This window comes from Anolis carolinensis, chromosome 5, assembly GCF_035594765.1.
Source record: "Anolis carolinensis isolate JA03-04 chromosome 5, rAnoCar3.1.pri, whole genome shotgun sequence".
Classification (NCBI taxonomy): domain Eukaryota; kingdom Metazoa; phylum Chordata; class Lepidosauria; order Squamata; family Dactyloidae; genus Anolis; species Anolis carolinensis.
In genome coordinates, this window is record NC_085845.1 from 66,665,458 (window position 1) to 66,689,336 (window position 23,879).

The window sequence follows — 23,879 nt, forward strand, 5'->3', positions numbered from 1 at the left end:
TTGCAGTCCAGTGGGTATGAGCAGATCCAAAGGTATTTGGGGTTTTTTTTATGTCAGAAGCAACTTGAGAACATACTTCAACTTGGCTTCTGGTGTGAGAGAATTGGCCATCTATTGCCCAGGGGAAGCCAGGATATGTTAGCTGGGAGGCTTATCTCATGTCCCTTCAAGCTAGAGCTGGCAAACAGGAGCTCACCCCATCTCACGGATTCGAACCGGCAACCTTCAGGTCAGCAGTTCAGCCAGCACAAGGGTTTAACCCATTGTGCCGCCGCAGCTCCTAGTAGTATTAGGAGTTACGGCTACAACTTTTACTGTTCTCCAATACAGTATGTGCAAAAAATAGGAAGACATTGGTATCTAGGCATCTCCCACATGAACAAGAGTTCACCTATCAGAAATATCAGGCTACATAGTATCTGTTTATATGAAATGTCTTGATTGTTTTCTTTTAAAGGAAGAAGAGTATGAATATATAATGGATGAATGTGGGAACATCGAAGAAAAATCCAAAACATATAACCCAACGACAGATTCGTCAGGCGGCACATCTTTAGCTGCGTTACAGCAAATAAGTGACCCAGATGCTCCAAAAAGGTCAAGCCTTGAATGGGATGATGAAACCGACATCTTTTTTTTGGAAGCTTCTGAAGATGTGGAACTTGCAGAGGCTGCTGCTAGTTTTCAGCCTCAGAGGGACTGGAGTATAGATGAAATACCCGATGAGCTCCTAGTAGATGCTTTACAAAACCGTGAAATCAAGGAATAAGTCTGCCAAGGCACAGCTAAGTAAAGAGTGCACTTAGCTATTATCAAATAATCAGCAGTCAAACAAGCTAGCTAAATGATACCAGCTTTTGTGAGTTTGGGGGAGTAGTATTTCCTGGAATATCTATTTTACTTTAGTTGGTAGCTAGTGATGATAAACAGCTTTTTAAAAGCATTTGTGTAAAAATGAATTTCAGGGCAGAAAATAAGAGTTTCATTAAACAAATATCAGACAGTTGGTCAGAGAAACTGGATTCCTTTAATTCTCATACATTGTATAACACGGTGAAAGATTTAAATAGCAAAAATACCATAGTGTAAAAACACATCATGCCAAGTTCTATACAGAGTATTAAAGACTTTGTTTTTCAAAAAAAAAAAATTCAAACGATATTGGGCAAAATTCTATTGCCATATTTCAGATAGTACATTCAAATATTTGACATTAACTGTTTTTTGTAGAATTTTAAAATTAGTTGACTGATAATAATTAAAGAACAAAAGGAAAAAAAATCTGAAAAAATAAAGTAAGTCATGGCATATACTTATTATATAAGAGGCGCAGAACTTTTTAACATCACTTTATGGGATAGTGTAAGAGGAGAAATAGAGTAGATCACACAATATGCCACTTCTAAACTCTACAATAGCAAATATTCTGTTTTTGTGGAACTACTGCTCTTTAAACATTTATTTAAATATTTATTAGTAATTTAAGTGCCTCTTATGGGATCCTGCCTGCTCCTCCCTGCTGTGAACTCATTCTTAACCCTCTACTTCTTGCAGCAGGAAATTGTGATCTTTCCCCAGCAGCAGATAATACTATAAACAGAGGCCCTATCCTCCAAGGAAAACTGCCAAACTAAGATTCAGTTGATTTGTCATACTTACTGTTTATTTCTGTTTTTACTTGGTATTTGACAATGCTCATTCTCTATAGTAAGTTATACCGGGGCCTAAATGCAACAGCAAGTCCCAACTACATAGATATCTTGCATGTAAGTTAACGTTTACATAAATTCCATTAATTTCAATCAACATATTCTCACTGGGGCTAGGAATTAGTTATACTTAAAATTACAATGTAAGACGGTGCTATGGAAATAGGAGGCAGTTTAGAGTGTCTTCTGCATGAAGAATGTCTAGCTTTCTTTTTGCACATTTAAAACTTGCTGTAATCTTTTGTTGATATTTCGAATATGACCTTCGGCTCCTAAAATTCTTTGCGATTCCACCAGAAGTGCAGGAAGGCTGGAAATGCCATACTGGGGGAGGGGGGGGGGAGGGATAGAATGAAACATTATGATTTGGCCTTCAACTCCCAGAAATCCTAACAGTTGGTACCCAGCGATTGACTAGGCCCCGCCAGCTAGGGCCTACATGCAAGCACTGAAAATCAGCCAAACAAATGGTTACTGTTGCCCGCTTTTTTTTGTTTCACTGATATTTCCGTTCCAGAGGGGGTTGTACTGTTCCATGCCATCCGAATGGACGGAACGGTACGAAAACATGAAATAAACAGATGAAACAGTAACTGGGCTCATGACTAGAGTAAGTATATGCAAACACAAGTATTTAAAAATCATAATAACCTGAAATCCAAATCAGTTCTGGACTCAAGCAAATAAAATTATTCTAAAATCTGAAACAATCTGAAATCCCAAACACTTTCTAGTCCCAAGCACTCAATATTATGAAAGTCGAAGGCATGCTTCAAACTGCAGCCTTTCATGTTTCATTAGTTGTGTCACCTTACTCATAATCTTTATAAAATAAGCACATACGATTTTGATGCCCTTTTGGGGTTTTTTTAAGGCAAATTAATAACAAAGTAAAGATGGTTAAAAAAACAAGATAGTATACTGTTTCAGTAAAATATCCATAGAATGTGTTTCAGTAGATGCTGTAAGATCTTGGAGAAGAGATGAAATGAGATCAATCCCAATATGTTGATGGTTATTTCAACCAATTTTGGGAAGACATCTCAAAGCTTCCCTCTCAATGGAGGAAGGCCCTGAGTGGAGGTTTCTTTGGCCATCCTCTTCTTGGGGCACAAGACAGCTTCATTTTCATTTTTTAGTTCTATTAGGAGCAGTTCCAGGAAATCCTCCCAAGTCTTAGTGCTGCCAAAAGGACACACTCCCAGCCCTGTAGTCAGCCTGTATGCTCACCCTCCTGGTTATTGGGTTACCACCCATCAGTAAAAAAGGCAAAGGGATGGAAAGCATGCTTCCTCTCTGTGCTTTGGTCTGGGTGGCAAGCCAGAGTCCCTGAATCTAGATGGGGAAAAGTGGGTTGTTTTCCGTACCAATAAATTGATTTCTCTGGCAACTGGTACATATTTTGTAAAACTAGAACTGATAGGAGAAAACTGGTGCCATTTTTTTGGAATCAGCAGATCAAATATACTCAGAAATGTGGCTAATACTTGAAGTACCAAAATGTGTGTTGGTCAGTGTTGCAGAATGCCCTCCACCTCTATCAGAAAAGTGGAACGTACCTGCTAGGTATCATATAATTTTGTTTCTAGTGCAAAGGAGGGAACAAAATAAATATAATATGCCATAATAGGTGATTAAATGTGTACTTACTAATACGTCTTCTTGTGGGTTTTTCTCTCTCTCCTGAGCATATTTTTGTTGAAGATCTTTTAAATCAGTGATTAACTGCCTTGCATTCCTGAGAGAGGATATTTTTTCTTCGAGTTCAGCATGTTCCCGCTGTAGTTTCTTCAGCTGTGAGTCAGTTCTGCAATTCAAAAATCTATAAGCATCATGCTTACATACATTCATTCTGAATTAGTTCTGTGGAATACTGCTTAATTACTTTGAAGTTACAAGTCTAATTTCAGCATTTTAAAATTCTCATTCCCAAGTAGAAAAGAAAGTCATGTAAATGGAATGCACCTCTTTTAACAGCTCCAAAATACATGCAAATGTACACAGAAACCCATTAAATTCTGTTACGATTGCTGTGTTTAATAATATTTGTATAATTTTTAAAAAATAATCATGCACACATAGTATATCATTGAAATTGGCATAAAACATTTCAGTTCAGTAGCTACTTTAAAACATACTAATGCATTACTTTATGTAGTACTTTAACCATTGAGAACATACTTAATTACTTCTTCTTTAACGTCTATCAAACGCCTCCTTTTCTGATTTGCTTCTTTGACCAACTGCAATTCCGGAAGACATATAGTTGTAAAAGAAAAAAATATATACAATTTAACCATTTGTCTTACTAGTTGTACTTTAATACTTTCAATACAGATATATTTCACGTAATTTGATTTGTGTTCTTTTGTATCAAAGTTTAAAGTCCTGAAGACACAGGAAATAAGTTGAATTAAAAAATGCCATTTACACCATCAACTTCATATTTATCTTCAGGTAACCCCTGCCTTCCTATTGCAGTGAAGTACTGTATATACTTGAGTGTAAGCTGGGGTTTTCAGCCTTTTTAGGCTTATAGTTGAGTGAGGGACCTGGTCGGCTTATATTTGGGCTGGCTTATACTCTAGCATATAGGCTATCAGAGTTGGACTATCTTATCTTATTAAAGTCTTATTATCTTAAATGACAATTTCATGTAAATATTCAAAAATGCCCCAATTAATGTAATTTTATTGGTATCTATTTTTATTTTTGAAATTTACCAGTAGCTGCTGCATTTCCCACCCTTGTCTTATATTCGAGTCAGTAAGTTTTCTCAGTTTTTATGGTAAAATTAAGTGCCTCAGTTTATATTCAGGTTGGCTTATACTCAAGTATATACAGTAATAAAGCGCCTAGTAATGTGATTAAATCTGGGATGTACTGCAATATAGAGGGGGCTAACATATTTAACCTTTGTATGCCACTTTTCCAAATAGTTCAAGATAGGTAAATAATAAAAGTCAAAGTATGTCTGTCTGTGCTACAGAGGCTTAGGTGAAGTGGCCCCTGTGATGTTACTGGGAAATAAAGATGAATATATAAGGAGAAGGGTTGAAGGAAGAGCCACAAAGAGAGACATGGTGAGGTTGATCTTATCAGAGCTGGAGAAGGGGGAAAAGGAAAAGCCATTATTTTGGCTGAAAATGCCATTCCTGTCCCCAGGAAACGATTTTGGCAAGCATATGGATTCCATGGGCTGCTTGGTTTGTTTGATTTTTGTTTGGCAATAGAAAAGGTTTTGTTAAGCTCCTATTGCTAATGGGATTCTTCTGGCCTGAAATGGTAGGTGGGTGGAAATGTGGAAGAAGTGCACCTTCCTCTATTTTCAGAAATGCCTTACTCTACTATACGTGTAGACTGGGAGGAAATCCATACAAGATACACAGAAATATTTACCTTCATATTTTTTAGTTTTGTTTTTTTCAGTTCTTCCGCCCCTGTCATCTAATTAAAAGATACACTGATTAGTTACAGAGGACAACCATTGGATTAATACAATTAAGTACAGAGTACTTGTACATATAATTTTCAAATCTCACTGTAAGGCTTGGGAGTGATAGAATTTATATTTTCAATCCATAGATAGGTGGACAGGTTTCTGTGATGTTCTTTGTTGTCCATGTAAGTCAGGGGTCCCCAAGCTAAGGCCTGTGGGCCGGATGCAGCCCTCCAAGGTCATTTACCTGGCCCCTGCCCTCAGTTTTAGACTTAGGCTCACCCAAATTCTGAAATGATTTGAAGGCATACAACAACAACAACAACAACAACAATCCTAATTAACTTGACTATCTCATTAGCCAGAAGCAGGCCCATACTTCCCATTGAAATCCTGATAGGTTTATGTTGGTTAAAATTGTTTTTATTTTTAAATAGTGTATTGTTCTTTCATTGTTGTTGGGGTTTTTTTGCACTACAAATAAGACATGTGCAGTGTGCATAGGAATTTGTTCGCATGTTTTTTCAAATGATAATTTGGCCCCTCAGCAGCCTGAAGGATTGTGGACCGGCCCTCTGTTTAAAAAGTTTGAGGACCCCTGATGTAAGTGATTGAATTTACAATTTGCTTTGACATGACAGATTCTATTGAAAGGTAATTTGCTGTTTATAAGAATACCATGATTCCATTTTTCTGACACAAGTAAAACCTGATATAACATGTTGCAATATAACTACTCATTTTTAAGCTGCGCTTTCCAAATTCTATACATTTCAGTGCTTCCTTTTGGTTACTACTTGCATTTTGTATGTGGGCATTTGGCTACATTAGTGGATCCCAACCTGTGGTCCATGGACCACCAGTAGTCCACAAGAGCTAAAATATGGCACGTGGCCTCACCTTTAGTACTATGGATAACAACACAATCCAACCAAAAGCTTTTTTTTGTGTCTTCATTTTTAGGCCTGTTCCTGGGCTTATTTGGGGTGCTGATTCAGAAAATTGCATTGGATAGACCACACCAACTCTAGATTATTAAATACGGTTTTCTGTGGGCAAGCAGATGGTGACTACTGGGTGGTATATGTTCTGTATCAGAAACTAGAGCTGATGTGGTCTATCCAATGCAATTTTCCGAATCTGCACCCCAAATTACCAAACTGTAACTAAAGTTGACCAAAAACTGATTCGTAACCGTTTTCGTACTAATGTTGGGAAGTGGCCTCTGGTCAGAGTGGTCCCTGGTCAAAAGTTGGGAACCACTGGGCTACATAAAGCTAAAATTTGTCCACATATCTAATCAAGCATATCTAATCCAGATTTCCTAGACTATGAAGCAGTTTGTATTCAGATATGTTGATATTCTTGGCCCTAGAATGGCTTACAAAATGTATATATTGCAGAAAGCCACATACAAAATATGTACAGTATGTTCAGAAAAATGAATGTACATTTTCAGGTTTTTTTTAAATTAATAGAGTAATATGAAAACTTTTGAAACTAATAGGGAGTTAAATTATTGATCTAGGTCCAACACTAGTATACTTGACGATTTCACTTACAAGGCCGAGGAGATGATCTCTGAACCCAGTATAAAAGCTATCAATAGCTTTCCTACATGCCTTCAGTTCCACTCCTTGTCTGAAATATATACACATCATACATTAAACAAACAACCTTTGAACAGAAATGAGTAGTTACTGAATTTTGTCCTTTTAATAGACAAAATTAGATAGCATTGTCAATTATTGACTTTTTTCCAACAGAAGGATGTATTAGTAATACAGCTGATTTTACTCCATTGTAGTTTTTTTTAATTCTGCATCACTGCTACCAATGAGTCATTCCTACTGTAATACCAATAGTATGCTTATTTAGTTCTGGTTTCAGCAAACAAATACATAACTATGTCAATAATTAGCAAGCAAAGAAGTGCAAACATGTGAGAGGAATCCTGGTGACAAACTGTTTCATACAGTCCTCATTAGGCACATACAGTACTTTCATGAAATTAATCACAGTGACTCCATACAGCTATCTAATTGGCTTTTATAGTCCAACTATGTCTTATCTTATCCATTTGGCTATGAACAAATGGAACCAGGTAGTTCTGATTTTTAATTGATTCAATTTGTATGCTCAGTAAGGGGAAAGTATTTGAATTTGAGACTGTCAATGAAAAATACATACTCTGAGCTATATTTCAGAAAAAGGAACTGCTAAAACCACTTTTAAATTTTCCCTGCCAATGAAAACCCCATGAAATTTATAGGGGGGTCACTGTAGGTCGACAGGATTTGAAGGCATATACACATGCAAAAGCTTAAACTTGAAATGAGGTAAGTGTTTGAGATGCTTAATTTTCTTGTTATTGAAACTTTAAAAAAAATAATTAGAACATCTAGTATTCTGTGTCTTGCATTTGATAGCTTTAAATATACATTTACCACCAAAAATAAAACCAAGTATTCATAACAGACTATGACCTTATGTTTGTATGTGTCCAAGCCACAGAGCTATCAATACATCTATTGCATAACGAGAGATAAAAAGCATATATTAAACTCTATCTCAGTGTGAATATCACAAGTTTTCTTCCAGCCATAAAAAAAACATGCCTACTTGTATTTTTCTGTTACTTTATCAAACTCCTCCAGAATAACCTCATATTCTGTGACACGCTTGCCACGTTTTTTCTTCCCTTTGGGAACACACATTTTAGCCAAGTGTGGATCATCTGGATTTAAAAATAAAACCATGAACAAAATTTGAGAAGCAGACTTTAGTATTATAGGAGATATCTACCCATACCCTAAAGGTTTTAGAACTATTTCCAACTCTGTAGATCAGGCGTGGGCAAACTTCAGCACTCCCGGTGTTTTGGACTTCAATTGTGGGAGCTGAAGTCCAAAACACCTAGAGAGCCGAAGTTTGCCCATGCCTGCTACAGATATATATTTTAGGTATATACGGCACATGATAACATCTTACCCAATGTTTTGTTGCTGAGGAAATCTTATTTGCCATTATGCAATTTATTTTATTTTATTTTGTCATGTCAGGAGCAACCGGAGTTGCTTCTGGAGTGAGAGAATTGGCCATCTGCAAGGACGTTGCCCAGGGGACGCTCAGATGTTTTTGATGTTTTACCATCCTTGTGGGAGGCTTCTCTCATGTCCCCACATGGAGCTGGAGCTGATAGAGGGAGCTTATCCGCGCTCTCCCTGGGTGGGATTCGAACCTGGCAGTCTTCAGGTCAGAAACCCAACCTTCAAGTCACAAGGCTTCTATCCCCTAGGCCACCAGAGGCTCCTGCCATCATGCAATGGTAACATGCTTAATAGCAGACCCGTTCAGACCTGAAAAAATATTCAATACATACATAAAAAGAAAACATGCAGAACCTGCCCCTGACCTGATTCATCCTCCTCCATCTCTGCTGAGGCCTTCTTCTGTTTCCTTTGGGCTTTAGCACTTTCCCTAGACATCTGTTAAATAGGATAAAACAGCAAGATATTTAAAGTCCTGAAGAAATTTCTAATCACGGGAACAGAAATGATGAGGTTGGACTAGCTCTACCATTTAAAGCTGCAGTTTTCATTAATATTAGGAAAAACATGCACAGGAAATACAAGGAATAAAGTGCCAGACAGGGTTATATACTTATCCCCACAGCACCCTTTCAACTTAGAATAATCAGTGAAAGCCTGAAAGTGAACACTAACGTGAACACTAAGGTGACACATCTCCATGCAACTATTATTTGCTTCTGAATTAAAAACAAGCATTATTTGATAAACAAAATTAAGTATGTGCCCAACTATTCATTTTCAGGACAAAGATGCCCATCAGTGTGAAGTACATAGGAGACACAATAAAGATTACTCTTAACCTTCTCCGCATTAAAATTCTTCACAGAAGGTTGATTGAATTGTGAAGAACTGCTCCCCAACGGCAGTGCAGATGGCATTATCTAGTCCTCTGCACTGCATGTAAATTCGTCTGCCCTCTAAACACGAAAAAGTAAAGTTCAAACCATTTATACAGTTGACCCTACATATCCACATTCTGCATTGATTCCACCAAATACGGCTTGAAAATATTTGGGGGGGGGGATCCCCAAAAGCAAACATTGTATGTAAGGGAGACCATTTTATTATATCACTGTATTTAATGGGACATGAGCATCCACAGATTTTGTTATTCATGGTCCTGGAAGAAAACCCTAGTGGATACCAAGGATGCCTTGTACCATGTTGGGACTCTAGCTGAACTCCATTGTAACAAGACTACAGTGACAGAAAACGATGATTATATAATACTACAGTAATCAGAACTCAAAAAAGGGCAGCTTCCATTAGGGAAATTTTGATGATTTGCTCGTGAATGCTGGGAAGCATAAAAAGATGCAAAGAGGCAATCATGCAATTCTAGGAAATTGTAGAAAACGCTATGCATATATAAACACAGAATTATAGCGCTTAAGTAGGATTCATGCATACCTAAGTTGTAACATAGGAGCAACATGCAGTTACATGCATTTGTCGTGACTACAGTCAATCCTCCATAATTGTATAAATTAGCGGTACAGGACTCTTGCGAAAATGGACAGACTATGAGTATCTCTAAGCCTCCCCCAACCTTGACTGTCAATACTGTTGACCATATTTAACACCAAGATACAGTACATATATTTTATGCATTTATTACTTCATAGACTTGTTTTAGTCTTCTTTACATTTTCTAGTCTATATGTATTATTAGTTATTTTTCATAGCAGGCCACAAAACTAAAAGGAATCTCGTTTAACTATTGATAGTAAAATTGTAAATAATCAAATCCACAAAAGTTGAACCCATGAAAGTCAAGGTTTGACTGTACTAGTTTTTGGGACATTCAAACAGAAATGTTTGAGAGCAGTGTTTGCTGGACTAGGGTGTAATGTCTTTAAGAAGTCCAATTTCTGCAAGAGAAATTATAACTTTCTTATATTTGACATGGTTCCAACCCTTATGAAACCATTCCTTTAAAAGAGAAGCCATGTGGGGACATTAATGCTGCTATACAACACCAATTTTATTATTTTTATTTTATAAATGTCATTTCCTAATTGGTTCTATCATAAAAAAACGGAAAAGGTTTATTAAACTGCATAAACTTTGTTTTTGTGGGACATCCTGCAGCATATTTTGCTATAGTTTTTCAATGAACATCTCAACCAATTCAACATAGTTTGTGGCAGCTACAAAAATGAAGTTTCTGGAGTATAACGACTACCGTATATACTTGAGTATAAGCCGACCCGAATATAAGCTGAGGCACCTAATTTTACCACAAAAAACTGGGAAAACTTATTGATTCAAGTATAAGTCGAGGGTGGGAAATGCAGCAGCTACTGGTAAATTTCAAAAATAAAATTAGATACCAATAAAATTACATTAATTGAGGCATCCGTGGGTTAAATGTTTTGAATATTTACTGTATTTCAAAGAAAAACAGTAAACTAACTGTATAAGTGGAAAAGCAACGATAACTTTATAATAATAATAATCACCATCATCATCATCATCATCAAGAACAGCTTCATTTGTACCCTGCCCTATCTTTCTCCCCCTGGGGACTCAGGCCAGCTTCCAACATAGTAACAGGCAAACATCTAATGCCTACATAAATAATGCAGAGCTAGATATAGATCTATCATTATATATACTAATTTCACATGTGTATTTCCCCCTGAAACCTTTGCAAATCCTCTCTCTATGTGCATTTTCCTCCTGCAATATTTGCAAGCCCCATTTATTAATGTTTATATCTATCTAGACGTGTGTGTGTGTGCGCGCACGCGTATTTTCCCTCTGCACTTGCAAACATGTGAGGGTAAAATTCATATAAAATTCATATATAAAATTAATGTATACATATAGGAACAGATATATAGGTACATGGAAATCTCTATCTATATTTACATAGGATTTGCAAAGACCTGTAAACATATGAGGGGAAAATTCATATATTAATGTATTTGTAGGGGGAACATCTATATAAATATTTAGAAGCTTTGGTGCATGTATTTACCCAAGGAAGAAATGCAAGCAAAGTCCCCCTAAAAACAACTTTGTCCTCTTTTCTCCTGCCCTTTCCCACCTCTTTTCTTTCTCCCTTTTTCAAACTCTAAAAGTAGCCAGAAAAGGCTTTTTAAAACTTCTCTCCCCCTCCCAAAAAAGCCCACCTCATTTTTGTTTCCTTAGGAATAAAAAGAAATACACACCTTCTGTTGCTCTTTTCCCTCCTTCCCTCCCTTTGGACTCAAATATTCTTGCAATAATAGTAGTAGTAGTAATAATAATAATAATAGTAATGAATCGTGCAAATTTGCAAGAATATCTTTTTTCCTTCCCCTTCTACCCATACAATCTGGCTTGCAAGGGTTTCTCTCACATTCTCCTTTTGCTTTTGAAAACGTTCGCTTCTTGTCTCTGTCTCTCTCTCAAAAATATAAGATAACCAGCCTGGGAGGAGAAGCAGAGGGAGGTTTTGGAAAAGAAAACATACTGTTGCCTCCAGGCTCCGCTGCTGGCTTGACCTTGACCCGAGGGGGAGGCTTTTTCAGCTCATAAATAAGGGCTGAAAAACTCAGCTTATCTTCGTGGTACTTTCAAAGTAAGGACCACACAATTAAACAGAAAATAACACTTCCAAACCAGGAACATGCATTTTTTCTAATTTTGTTGCATAGTGTAAATTATATTCCTTGCGAACCTAGCTGACATGAAATTTCCTTGAGACCATGCAATTATTGCCCAGTTGTAATATCCAATTAAAATATTTGTTAGTTGTAACTGTCATATATTTCCAAAGTCCAATATCCTGCTCTCATTCCACAAATAAAAATAAGACACAAAATTTAATTCCTGTACCGTGTTCTTCATCAAAGGGTCCTTTTGAGGATCTTTCCTTGCCACTCTTGATTTTGTGCTATGCTGATCATTACTAGAAAAGACAAAAGCAATTGAGTGATCAAGATGTCAGCTTTATAGTATTTTCTTTCTTAAGGAGTTTGATTGTTGGCCCATTTACATAAGAGTAAGTCTCATTGAAATGAATTGGTCTTATTTCTTCTATAGGTTTGCACTGGGAATAAACCACATGGGCCACATCACATACTAGCTAGTGGTGAAACAACAGATTTTGTACAAGAACAATTTTCACAGATAGGCACTAAAGATGATTTATTGAGACAACTTACAAGAATTTAATCCTTTCCATCAATTAGATGACAACATAGGCCTCTTCTACACTGCCATATAAAATCCAAATTCTCTGATTTGAACTGGATTGTATGGCAGTATAGACTCATATAATCCAGTTCAAATCAATTAATGTAGATTATCTGATTTGATAATCTGGATTACATGACAGTGTAGAAGGGACCTTACTCTTGGGAAGTTTGGACAGATGTCACCAATATTAGGAAGGCACTAAAACATCCAGAGGTTCCTTCTTGATGATACAATGAGAAAGTTAAAATTGTTGTTATTATTATTATTTATACCCTGCTTACTCTCTCTACAAAAGAGACTCCTCAGGCCCCTTCCACACAGCTGTATAAAATCCCACATTATTTGCTTTGAATTGGAATATATGGCAGTGTGGACTCGGGTAACTCAGTTCAAAGCAGATATTGTAGATTATCTGCCTTGATATTTTGGGTTATATGGCAGTGTGGAAGGGCCCTCAAAGCAGCTTCCAATAAAACCAAATGAAATACATTTTAAAACCTTAAAATATACAAACATTAAAATATAATTAAATATGAATGATATTACAAAGCGAACAGTTAAAATCCTTAAAAACCAATTAAAAACATATTCAAAACTAAAACCACAGCACCCTCTGATTTTCTCTTACAAAAAACCTGCACAAACACTGTGCCATTAATTGCACAAATCACAAGAAAGCAGGAGATATATTCACACCCAAAGTGATAACTAAACCATAACAAGATCAGAGTAATTAAAAGGTTATTAGAACAAGAAAAGACAGAATTTCCAAATGATCCAGTAGTGATACAACACCAGGAAAGCCACAAAGTTGCGTGCTGAAACTCCAGGCAAAGACAAGACTAAGACAATCCATTCTTTAAATCTGTATTACCTTTCTCTTCTATTTCTCTTTTCTGACTCAGAATCAGATGAATTGCTGGTTGAACCATCAGCTTCTGAATCCAGATCCTTATCTCCTTCTTCTTCCTCCTCCTCTTCTTCTCCTCCACAGTCAAATACAGCAGTGCTATGTAAGGGAGGGTCTAAATAAAACAGAAAATAAAACTTTCATGTTGTGTTCCTGTTGTTTCTTTCTTATGATTAGGAGGCAGAACACTGCAAATAAACAATCCTGGGTTGCATTGTCTGTCATTTCCAGATCTCTGTACTTTTGGATTACTTTGATGTCTCATATCCTGAAACAGCTCATATGATCTTGAGCATTGTTTAACCAACTGAAGCAGAGGGCCCTTCTACCCAGTCATATACAATCCAGATTATCTGCTTTGAACTGGATTATGTGGCAGTGTAGACTCATATAATCCAGTTCAAAGCAGGATTATATGGCAGTATAGAAGTGGCCTGTCAATTTATCACATGACACGGCTTCAGGAAGGTTGCTGAGGAACCATGTTGTACAGCATCATACAGAAGTATCAGCTTTCAGTGTCCAAACTTTTGGAAAATAGAAATCTCCATAACCTTTTGGAGATTTTATGATCTTTGGAAAGGCATGACCTTGTTAGAATTCATAACCTTTTGAAAAATGACGCTATAACCTCTTGGTAAAAGCATGACCTGTTAGAGTCATAACCTTTTGGGAAAATGGCATTCATGCAAGGCAATTAGGTTTCTCGGCTGTTAAACTGATGTACCTGGGTATGTCTTTGAACTGTTGGGGACAAAGATATGCCAATTATATATACATAATAGTTTCTGATGTGTTCTTTTAGTTACCCAAAAAACATCTACTCTCCCATAAAACATCTTGGTTTAAATCATGCTCTCAAGAGACAAAAATGAGGTAGACTTCTTTTAAAGTAACAGTTGGTTTACTCACAAACTTCATATATTCAGCATACAGGTACTTTGCGTATGAATCCAGTTACAGATAGGATTTGAAGTACTGTGGTTTCTCTGTACAGATAACACAGGGCATCTTTCTTATAATCAACAGTCCAAAATCTAAAGCAACCCTCTGTTCTGAGAGTCCAATAGAGTCTGAGATCTAAAATGGAGTCTGAGCCTTGAACAAACCCAGATCAGATCACATGGTCTGCAGCCCCTCCCATAAAACAGAGTTAAGGAAAACTGCAAACCAATATATACATATACATTAAGCAATCCGAACCACATACACAACAAACAACTAGTGGAGGCTTGAAGAAGGTTGCTACTTCCAACACAAACATTATGCCCACACTTTCACTTGACATTCACATTTTTTGATATTAGAATTCTCGTACCACAAATGAATTACAACAAATGAATTAAACCCAACTATACAACATAAATGTATTGATTTATTTGACTGGTACTTTGATCGCCAATCAGATGGTAGTGTCATCTTGGTGGTAGTGAATCTATAGCAGACCTCACCTGCATTCATCAAGATTTTAAATTTTTTAATAAATATTGTACCAGATGTTTTAGACATAAAGATCTGGGATATCAGCCAGTCAAATAACAAGATTCCACCAATCCACCCAAGACATCTCAGTATAGTTATTAACCACAAGTTGATAGCTGTACGCTTTTAAAGATTATCCCTTGCTTGGAAGCAGTACAATCATGTATCTTCAGTAATTTTTTTCCTGACAGAGCAGTACTATGCATCTTTATCTAAATTTGTATAGAACCAAGGACAAGCAGGGAGTAGGTCTACAACGTTTTATCAATGAGTAACCAAATTGAAAAGAAAATTGATGAGGTTTTTAAAAAAAATCAGTATATATGGAATGGCTTCTTTAAAAGCATATTATAAGATTCTTCTGGTCTTCAGATGTGCCAGTTCAATCAATTAAGGTTGCAATCCTATACATACTTAACTGGCAGGGTATGGGTATTACTTCTGAGTTTAAGATGATGCATATCAAAGCTCGTAAGATGACTAAGGTTTTTTATGATAAGCAGCAACTCAAGCCACTGTAGACTATTAATTTTGACATGTAAAACTGGATCACTAACCAAACACATTGTCAAACTCGTCTGTTTGGTCAATTCCAGGAACTTTCAAAATACTTGACACATCTGGAACATCAGAAGAAACCGGCTTCTTATGACATTGCAACTTGACTTCATGTCCCTGGAAAAAAGGAGCAATAAAATTGATATGCTTTAATGGTTTTAACCTGGACTGTTTTAATATTAATGTTGTTTAATACTTTTTAATATTTGTATATTATAAGTTGCAATTAAAGGCTTTTAGTTGTGAGCCGCTTTGAGTCTCCGTATGGAGACAAAAAGTGGGATATAAAACAACAACAATAATAATACAGTAGAGTCTCACTTATCCAAGCTAAACGGGCCGGCAGAAGCTTGGATAAGCGAATAACTTGGATTATAAGGAGGGATTAAGAAAAAGCCTATTAAATGTCACATTTCGTTATGATTTTACAAATTAAGCACCAAAACATCATGTTTTGCAACAAATCCACAGAAAAAGCAGTTCAATACACAGTAAAGTTATGTAGTAATTACTGTATTTATTAATTTAGCACCAAAACATCATGTTTTGCAACAAACCCACAGAAAAAGCAGCCAGCGAGTGGGTGAGCGAGGAGGACTTTTGGAGCCCTCCTCATTCACCCACCCGCCCGTGCCTCGGCTCCCTTGTCATGCTGGGGCCGGCAGCACCAGCACCCAGCATGGAGGAGCCAGCCAGCGAGTGGGTGAGCAAGGAGGACTTTTGGAGCCACCTTCCTTCACCCACCCGCCCGTGCCTTGGCTCCCTTGCCATGCTGGGGCCAGCAACACTGGCACCCAGCATGGAGGAGGAGCATGAGAGCGAGCGAGGACTTTTGGGGCCATCCTCCTTCACCCGCCCACCCATGCCTCGGCTCCCTCGCTCTCTCGTTCACGCACCCGGCTGGGTTCCGGCAGCACCGGGATCTGGCGGGGTGAGTGGGGGGGGGGAGGAATTTGGCTTGAATTGCCCGGATACTCGGTCGAGCGGGGCTCGATTTAGCAGGGCTTTACTGTAATAATAATAAAAACCAAATCTGCTATACACTTTTAAAAAAAAACAATAAAAGGCTAGTTTCAATCCAAATAAATGTAATAGGGATAAAAATGGAATAGCAGGTTTGAACAAGGAAAGGTTATTTCAATAAATATTGCTTCTCATAATATACAGCAGAAAGCTGATACAGTTAGTAAATCTATCTATATGCATAATAAAAGTGAAAATCTACGTGTGTATGTGGCAGAGGTGTCCACTCACACAGACAACCTCCCGTCTCCACAAATGGCTACAACCCACAGTGCTGAGGAGCCATCAAAAGCACTCCCTCCAATGACATTGCAGATTATAGTAAGCGCCACATCCCAGAGTTCCTTTCTCTCTCCACTGGTGTGGAATTTGCATGATCATGCCCACTACCTCTCTCTTAACCCTTTCCTACTCTTTTCAATTCTCTGCATAACAAACAGAGCAGAACTGAGCAGCTAAACATACTGGAGGAGTTTGGGGGATTGACTCCACATGATGGAAGTTGTAGTTCATCCTGCTATTAAAGCAGCTCCACTGGCTGCCAATAAGCTGCCAGGCCCAATTCAAGGTGCAGGTATTGACCTATAAATCCCCATATGGCTTGGGCCCTGCCTATCTCCGTGATCACATCTCCCCCTATGAACTGGTGTGGGCCTTGAGATCTGCCGGGGGGGGGGGGGGGGGCTCCTCTCGTTCCCACCGCCATCCCAAGCACGACTGGTGGGGACGAGGGAGTGGGCCTTCTCAGTAGTGGCCCCCCGGCTCTGGAACGCCCTCCCTAAAGAGATCAGGCAGGCCCCCACCTTGCCCAATTCCATAAGGAACTAAAAACCTGTTGGTTTCGGCAGGTTTTTGAATAACATTAATCCCATTATTCAACAAAGCAGACCCTACTCTGTTACACTGCCCACCTCTTGGCCCTACGATAAGTTGTATAAGCTTTTATCTATCTCTAAAAATTGACCATATCAACCTTGCCCTCCCTTGATCAAATGTTCTGACTGTGAATTGTTTGTTTTAACTGAATTGTTTTGTCTTGTTACGATGAGTTTGTGTTGCTGTGTTAAGTTATTGTATGTTGTCTTGCACTCATGTTGGAAACTGCCCTGAGTCCTCTCAGGGAGATAGAGCGGTATACAAATAAAGTTTTATTATTATTATTAATTATCCTTCATCAAGTCAGAGCACTATGATCCCCGCTGACAATGGACCTGGACCATATTTGACACACAGAACCTCATGACCAAAGTAAAATACTGGAGAGATTTGGGGGGAATTGATGTATAGTCGTTGTAGGTACTGGGATGTACAGTTCACCTGCAATCAAAGAGCACTCTGGGCCCCACCAACGATGACCCTGGAACTAACTTAGCACACAGAACCCCCATGACTAGCAAAAATGGCCAACTTTGGATGCTAGCAAGGTTTGGGGAGGATTGATCCATGATTCTGGGAACTGTAGTTCACCCACACCAAACTAATAATACCTAACATCCAAAAACAAACAATGCCTTTTTCAAATAACCCAGGCGTTGCTGGGTCCCCAAGCTAGTATAAAATAAATGTTTCTAACCAGAAACTATCTCCACAGAATGGATGTAACATTTTCAAACCAGTTAAAAAGTATTACACGTCTAAAGTTCATTGGTTGGAGCCTTACTATCACTCATCTATCTTAAGCATCAAGATTAAAATGCAAGAACCCTTTCATACAGCTTCAGAGACCTCACTGATATAATTAAACCTGGGAAAATGCCTCATTTATATCTCAATGAAAAAAAAACATGGATTACTTACTCTTGGTCCTTTCTTGGAATCTTTTGCTTTTCTCTTTGGCATTTCTTTCCTATTTAAGTTTTCTATTGAATCAAAGCAAAGAAAAAATATCATTTTAAAAGGATACATCCTTCAACTATATATCTCAGAGAAAGATTATGAAGCTTTTTTTATTACAGTTGTACGTCTTTAGCCTTTGCTGTTGACTCCCCTTCAATAAACTGGACAGTGATATACTGTATATCATTAGTCAGATTAAGTATCACTGGTGAAATTATTTCACAAAGCACTCTTTTTATTTTTGCAAATCAGTATGTGTTTTCCTGCATCGTTTCTCAAAGCTTTATTACATATTCTTAATGGAACCTCCCCCTCAAAGCATTAATATATATATGTATATATAACATTATTTCAAAACAGATTGAACAATAACGTTTTGAATGAGCATCAAAAGTTCAATAACGATAGAATTGACCTAACTTCCTTTCCAACAGATCCTGTGGGTCCCCAGATGTTTTGGCCTTCAACTCCCAGAAATCCTGGTGGTAAACTGGTTGTGATTTCTGGGAGTTGTAGGCCAAAACATCTGGGGACCCACACGTTGAGAACCACTGCTTTAGAAAGTGCCACCCCAGCCCACACTTCCACCTTAATTGCCATAGTTCTACCTTAACTGCCAGAGTTCAACAGTTCCACCTTATCTGCCACAGCTCCACCTGCCTGGCAGAGTTCTACCATAACTGCCAGAGTTCAACAGTTCCACTTTAACTGCCAGAATTCTACCTTAACTGTCAGAGTTCAACAGTTCCACCTTTATTGCCAGAGTTCTACCTTAACTGCCGGAGTCCAGCAGTTCCACCTTAACTGCCAGAGTTCTACCTTAACTGCCAGAGTTCAACAGTTCCACTTTAACTGCCAGAATTCTACCTTAACTGTCAGAGTTCAACAGTTCCACCTTTATTGCCAGAGTTCTACCTTAACTGCCGGAGTCCAGCAGTTCCACCTTAACTGCCAGAGTTCTACCTTAACTGCCAGAGTTCAACAGTTCCACTTTAACTGCCAGAGTTCTACTTTAACTGCCAGAGTTCAAGTTCCACCTTAACTGCCAGAGTTCTACCTTAACTGCCAGAATTCAGCAATTCCACCTTAACTGCCAGAATTCTACCTTAACTGCCAGAGTTCAACAGTTCCACCTTAACTAACAGAATTTTACCTTAACTGCCAGGGTTCAACAGTTCCACCTTAACTGCCAGAGTTCTATCTTAACTGCCAGAGTCCAACAGTTCTACCTTAAATGCCAGAGTCCAACAGTTCCACCTTAACTGCCAGAGTTCTACCTTAAATGCCAGAGTCCAACAGTTCCACCTTATCTGCCACAGCTCCACCTGCCTGAAAGAGTTCTACTTTAACTGCCAGAGTTCAACAGTTGCGCTGCAATTGCCAGAGTTCCACCTTAACCGCCGGAGTTCTCTCTTGTGGAATCCGGGGTCCTGTACCTAGAGGGATTCTCAGGCAGAGACTCCTCAATGCCCCTCCCTGAACTGCCAATCCCAGAATTCCCAGAAGGTCTCCCACCCCCTCCCATCTGAAATCAAACGGCGAAACAAACCAAATTCAAAAACCTCGCGCGCCGCCCCTCCCTCAGCTCCGCCGGGCCCGCGCGCGCCGCCTGAGCACTCCTAGCCCCCCTCCAACCCCCCCCCCGCCAAACCACCTGCCTGAGGACGGGGGGGGGGGGGGAGCAATAAAAGAAGACCCGTCACCTCCGCTTTCCCTCCCTGTTGCTTCCTCCCGCCGCCAAACTCAAATTGCCGCCCTGGGGACGTCCCAATTGAGCACTCGGAGGAGGGGGGAACTGAATTGAACTAAGCGAATTGGAGTCATTTGATTCAGGTCCGTTTGGTTTGCTACCAGCATTTTTGTGTTTTTCTGCTGCATGGAATGGTCGGCAGAATTTGAATAAAAGGGTATACATCCATACAACTCCAGCATCGCCACCCTTTTTTCCGCCAATTGGTTTGGTCCGCTGCTTCTGAGAGAGTCCTGGGTTATGAATGCAAGGATAGAGGGGCAGCGCCACCATGTGGCAGGAGGGTGAAGCGTAGGATCAAATCTTTCCATAGTGATGGCGCTGGCTTTTCTCAGAGTGGAACCAAAAATATGTTGGGTTGCTTTGAGTTTTTCGGGCTGTCTAGCCATGTTCCAGAAGCATTCTCTCCTGACGTTTCCCCCACATCTATGGCAAGCATCCTCAGAGGTTGTGAGGTTTGTTGGGCAAGTGGGGTTTATATCACTGAGGAAGGTCGAGGGTGGGAGAAAGAACTCATGTCTGTTGGAGGCAAGTGTGAATGTTGCAATTAATCACCATTAGCACTTAATGGCTTTGCAGCTTCAAAGACTGGCTGATTCCTGCCCGGGGGAATCCTTTGTTGGGAGGTGTCAGCTGGCCTTGATTGTTTCTTGTCTAGATTTCCCCCGTTTTTTAGTGTTGCTCTTTATGTACTGTCCTGATTTTAGAGTTTTTAAAATACTGGTAGATATGTGTTGTAGAAGGTTTTCATGGCCGGGATCACAGGGTTGTTGTATGTCTTTCGGGCTGTGTGGCCATGTTCCAGAAGTATTCTCTCCTGACATTTCGCCCACATCTATGGCAGGCATCCTCAGAGGTTCCATACCTCACAACCTCTGAGGATGCCTGCCATAGATGTGGGCGAAACAGCCCGAAAGACATACAACAACTACTGGTAGATGGATTTTGTTCATTTTCATGGTTTCCTCCTTTCTGTTGAAATTGTCCACATGCTCATAGATTTCAATGGCTGCTATGTATAGTCTGACATGGTGGTTGTTGCCAGGTCAGACTACACAGAGAAGAGATTGAAATCCTTTGTTGGGAGAGGTTAACGGGCCCTGATTGTTTCTTGTCTGGATTTCCCCTGTTTTCTGAGTGTTGCTTTTTATTTACTTTCCTGATTTTATATTTTTAAAACACTGGTAGCCAGATTTTGTACAGATTTTATAATGGTAGCTAATCACCTCCCAACAAAGGATTCCCCCAGGCAGAAAGTAGCCAAGCTTTGAAGCTGCAAGGCTATTCAGTGCTAACCAAGGTGATCAATTGCAACATTCACACTTGCTTCAAACAGACAAGAGTTCTTCTTCTCACCCTGGACCTTCCACGGATATATAAACCCCACTTGCCTAGTTTCCAACTGACATCACAACCTCTGAGGATGCCTGCCATAGATGTGGGTGAAACATCAGGGGAGAATGGTTCTGGAACATGACCATACAGCCCGGGAAACTCACGGCAACCCAGCTAATCTTTTATTATAGTTTATTCAAAATGATCACTGTATTAGCCTGACACTGCCCTCTTATCACATGGAATGTCAGGTCTCCAGGAGTCTCATTCGAACATTTCTTGTCTTCCTTTTGGAGTTACTCAAAGGTAGCATCATAAGACACTTCCCTGGCTTTCTAGCACATGAAAAGGTGCAATCTTCGGAAGGTTTGAGCGCTGATCATTTGTATCTCAACATACACACATTGCAGCAATGCAGGTGAAATTTGTCAGCACAACATGCTTGTTTTCTATTATGGTTTGCCACCAGTAACACCAAAAGTATTCAGAAAATCTTTCCTTTTATAAGAGCTTTCATGTTGGGCTGCTAAAATGTGACATGGAAAATTTGGTATGACTGACTTGTAGTAGTTTGCCACTGCAATTCAGTGGACATGCTTCCAGTGTTTTGGGAGTGTTGTCCGCATCTGTTGAACTTGGAAGATAGTTTGATCTTGGTTGTTGTTGTGCAGCTTCATTTCCAAATTTTGGCGACCTTAAGCCGAATCCATCATGGGGTTTTTCTGGGGCCAAGAGAGTGTCACACACTCAAAGCCACCCATTGTGTTTCCATGGTTGAGTGGGGAATCCCAACTCTTTTTTCCAAACTTGTCGTTCAATGCTTCAACCAAGACACTCTTCTGGCTCTCTCTTCTCTTTAGAACAGTAGTTCCCAACCTTTTCTGACCAGGGCCCACATTGACCAGGCACCTCTCTCCAACATTAGTACCAAAAGGGTTATGAATTGGTTTTTGGTCAACCTTAGATTCCATTTGGTTATTTGGAGTGCCAATTCAGAAAATTGCATTGAATAGACTACATCAGCTCAAGTTTCTGATACAGAACATATGCCATCCAGTAAGCACCATCTGATCGCTCTCAGAAAACCAAATTTAGTAATCTAGAGTGAGAACTGATGTGGTCTATCCAATGCAATGGTCAGCTCTGCAGAAAGGAGCAGAAATAAAATAAAAGAAACAAAGAGGAAGGTGGTTTGTGGACCAGATTTTTGTTCTCATGGCCCACTGCTAGGCCATGGCCCACAGGTTTAGAACCACTGCTTTAAAACCACAGTGAAAAGCAAGTAAATAAGCACTGTCATTTAAATCCCTGCAGTCTCATTTGCCTTGCACTGCATTTAATTTATGTTTGACCACTTGCATTAGGACCTTCTCTTATTAACGGAATTAATATGGTGGCATGCGATGGCAAGTTCCCAGTCCATACCACTTCTTGGCCATGACTGTATGAAGTAGCTACAAGTGAGCCATTCCATGCCTTTTCACATTAGCAATGGGGGAAATCATAGAGGCAACTCAGCTGGCAAGACTCTTATAAGCAGATATGGACTGATTCATACATAACACAAATAATAGAACAGGAGTTTCAAGATGTTGCCATCATTGAGACCCAACTTGGATGTCAATATGTTCTACAATGATTTTTGTTATGTAAGAAAACAAGCTTGTTCTGTACCATCTCTGTCTTCTTTATAGTTTACACCTACATTTAGCTGTTGCAAATGAGTTTTCACTGAGGTACCATACAATTACTACTCATAACTTCGGTTAGCAGTCAAGAAATTGTGCAGATGAAATGGGATGGTGCAGATGAGATGGGGTGAATGACAGCTAGGACTGAAATTATGCCACATCCACGCCTTCATAAGCAGCTCTCAAATAGCACCCCATCTGTGCACCTTTGTGTGAACCACAGTACTCCATAAACATACAGCCTGCATTACAAAAGGTTTCTATGCAAGCCCAGGGCATGTTTCAGCAAGCCACTGAGAGCTTGCATGGCAGAATGGTATGTTATGGCTTCTTCATAAACTAGGTTAAAGGGCAGTGGGAGGAACTCACTTGTGAAGATTAATGCTATGGGAAAGACAATTTGGCATGACCTAAAGCATATACCAATCCAACAGAGGCCTCCTCCCTAACTGTACCCATAGCAAAACCAGTCCTACTGCTAGGCTGCTCTGGAGAGAATCCAAAAATACAGGCAGATTTGTCAACCCATTAATAAACCAGTTGTGGTAGATTTCATGTGCTTCACAATCAGGTCTTTTGTAAAGTAAATAATATGTTGCTGCTCATTCGACATTGGGCCATCTACTAAACATTTTGCATTGCAGTAGCTTGAAACAATATACATGCTTGTTATGAAAAATGTCATTTCAACTCCACAGCAAGAGAGTTTGCAAGTAGGCTTTTGAGAGAAAAGTGAAGCCTGTGCAGAGTGGAATATCTCACCTTATTCCCTGTTAATAAAAAAATATAAATGTCACAATCTGAGTTAGAACATACTTATTCAACCAATGCTCAGATACTCTTTCCCCATGTTGTGATCGACTAAG

The 23,879-nt window shown here is 39.1% G+C and overlaps 2 protein-coding genes across 7 annotated transcripts in view; one reads left to right on the forward strand and one right to left on the reverse strand.

The window, feature by feature from the left end:
* primpol (primase and DNA directed polymerase) overlaps positions 1 to 3,362 on the forward strand; it is a 36,603-nt gene extending 33,241 nt beyond the window's left edge. For all 4 annotated transcript variants that reach the window (XM_062981409.1, XM_016994054.2, XM_062981410.1 and 1 more), the window contains one exon: positions 458 to 3,362. In XM_062981409.1, the coding sequence (XP_062837479.1) occupies positions 458 to 769 (312 nt within the window). In that variant the 3' untranslated portion in view covers positions 770 to 3,362. The remainder of the gene's footprint in view (positions 1 to 457) is intronic.
* Positions 1,009 to 20,275, reverse strand: cenpu (centromere protein U). 3 transcript variants are annotated; one of them, XM_016994055.1, is made up of 12 exons: positions 20,089 to 20,275; positions 18,199 to 18,260; positions 15,378 to 15,495; positions 13,303 to 13,453; positions 12,066 to 12,138; positions 8,564 to 8,636; positions 7,771 to 7,885; positions 6,711 to 6,789; positions 5,109 to 5,156; positions 3,891 to 3,952; positions 3,360 to 3,516; positions 1,009 to 2,033 (listed from the first exon to the last, which is right to left on the reverse strand). In XM_016994055.1, the coding sequence occupies exons 1-12, from the start codon at positions 20,258 to 20,260 to the stop codon at positions 1,911 to 1,913; spliced, it is 1,233 nt and encodes a 410-aa protein (XP_016849544.1). In that variant the 5' UTR covers positions 20,261 to 20,275; the 3' UTR covers positions 1,009 to 1,910. The 3 variants fall into 3 exon arrangements, with proteins under 3 accessions (XP_016849544.1, XP_016849545.1, XP_062837482.1); XM_016994056.2 differs by lacking the exon at positions 20,089 to 20,275 and adding an exon at positions 19,941 to 20,063; XM_062981412.1 differs by lacking the exon at positions 20,089 to 20,275 and adding an exon at positions 19,515 to 19,617.
* Between the last annotated feature and the right edge of the window lie 3,604 nt (positions 20,276 to 23,879).

Excerpts from the sequence above, each read along its gene's own strand:
- cenpu (XM_016994055.1), bottom strand. The coding sequence starts at position 20,260 with ATGGTGGCGCTGCCCCTCTATCCTTGCATTCATAACCCAGGACTCTCT. Across the intron at positions 6,790-7,770 it reads AAAGTAACAGAAAAATACAA|ACAAGGAGTGGAACTGAAGG; the intron begins GTAGGCATGTTT and ends TATATATTTCAG. Across the intron at positions 3,517-3,890 it reads GTTAAAGAAGAAGTAATTAA|AACTGACTCACAGCTGAAGA; the intron begins GTATGTTCTCAA and ends TTTGAATTGCAG.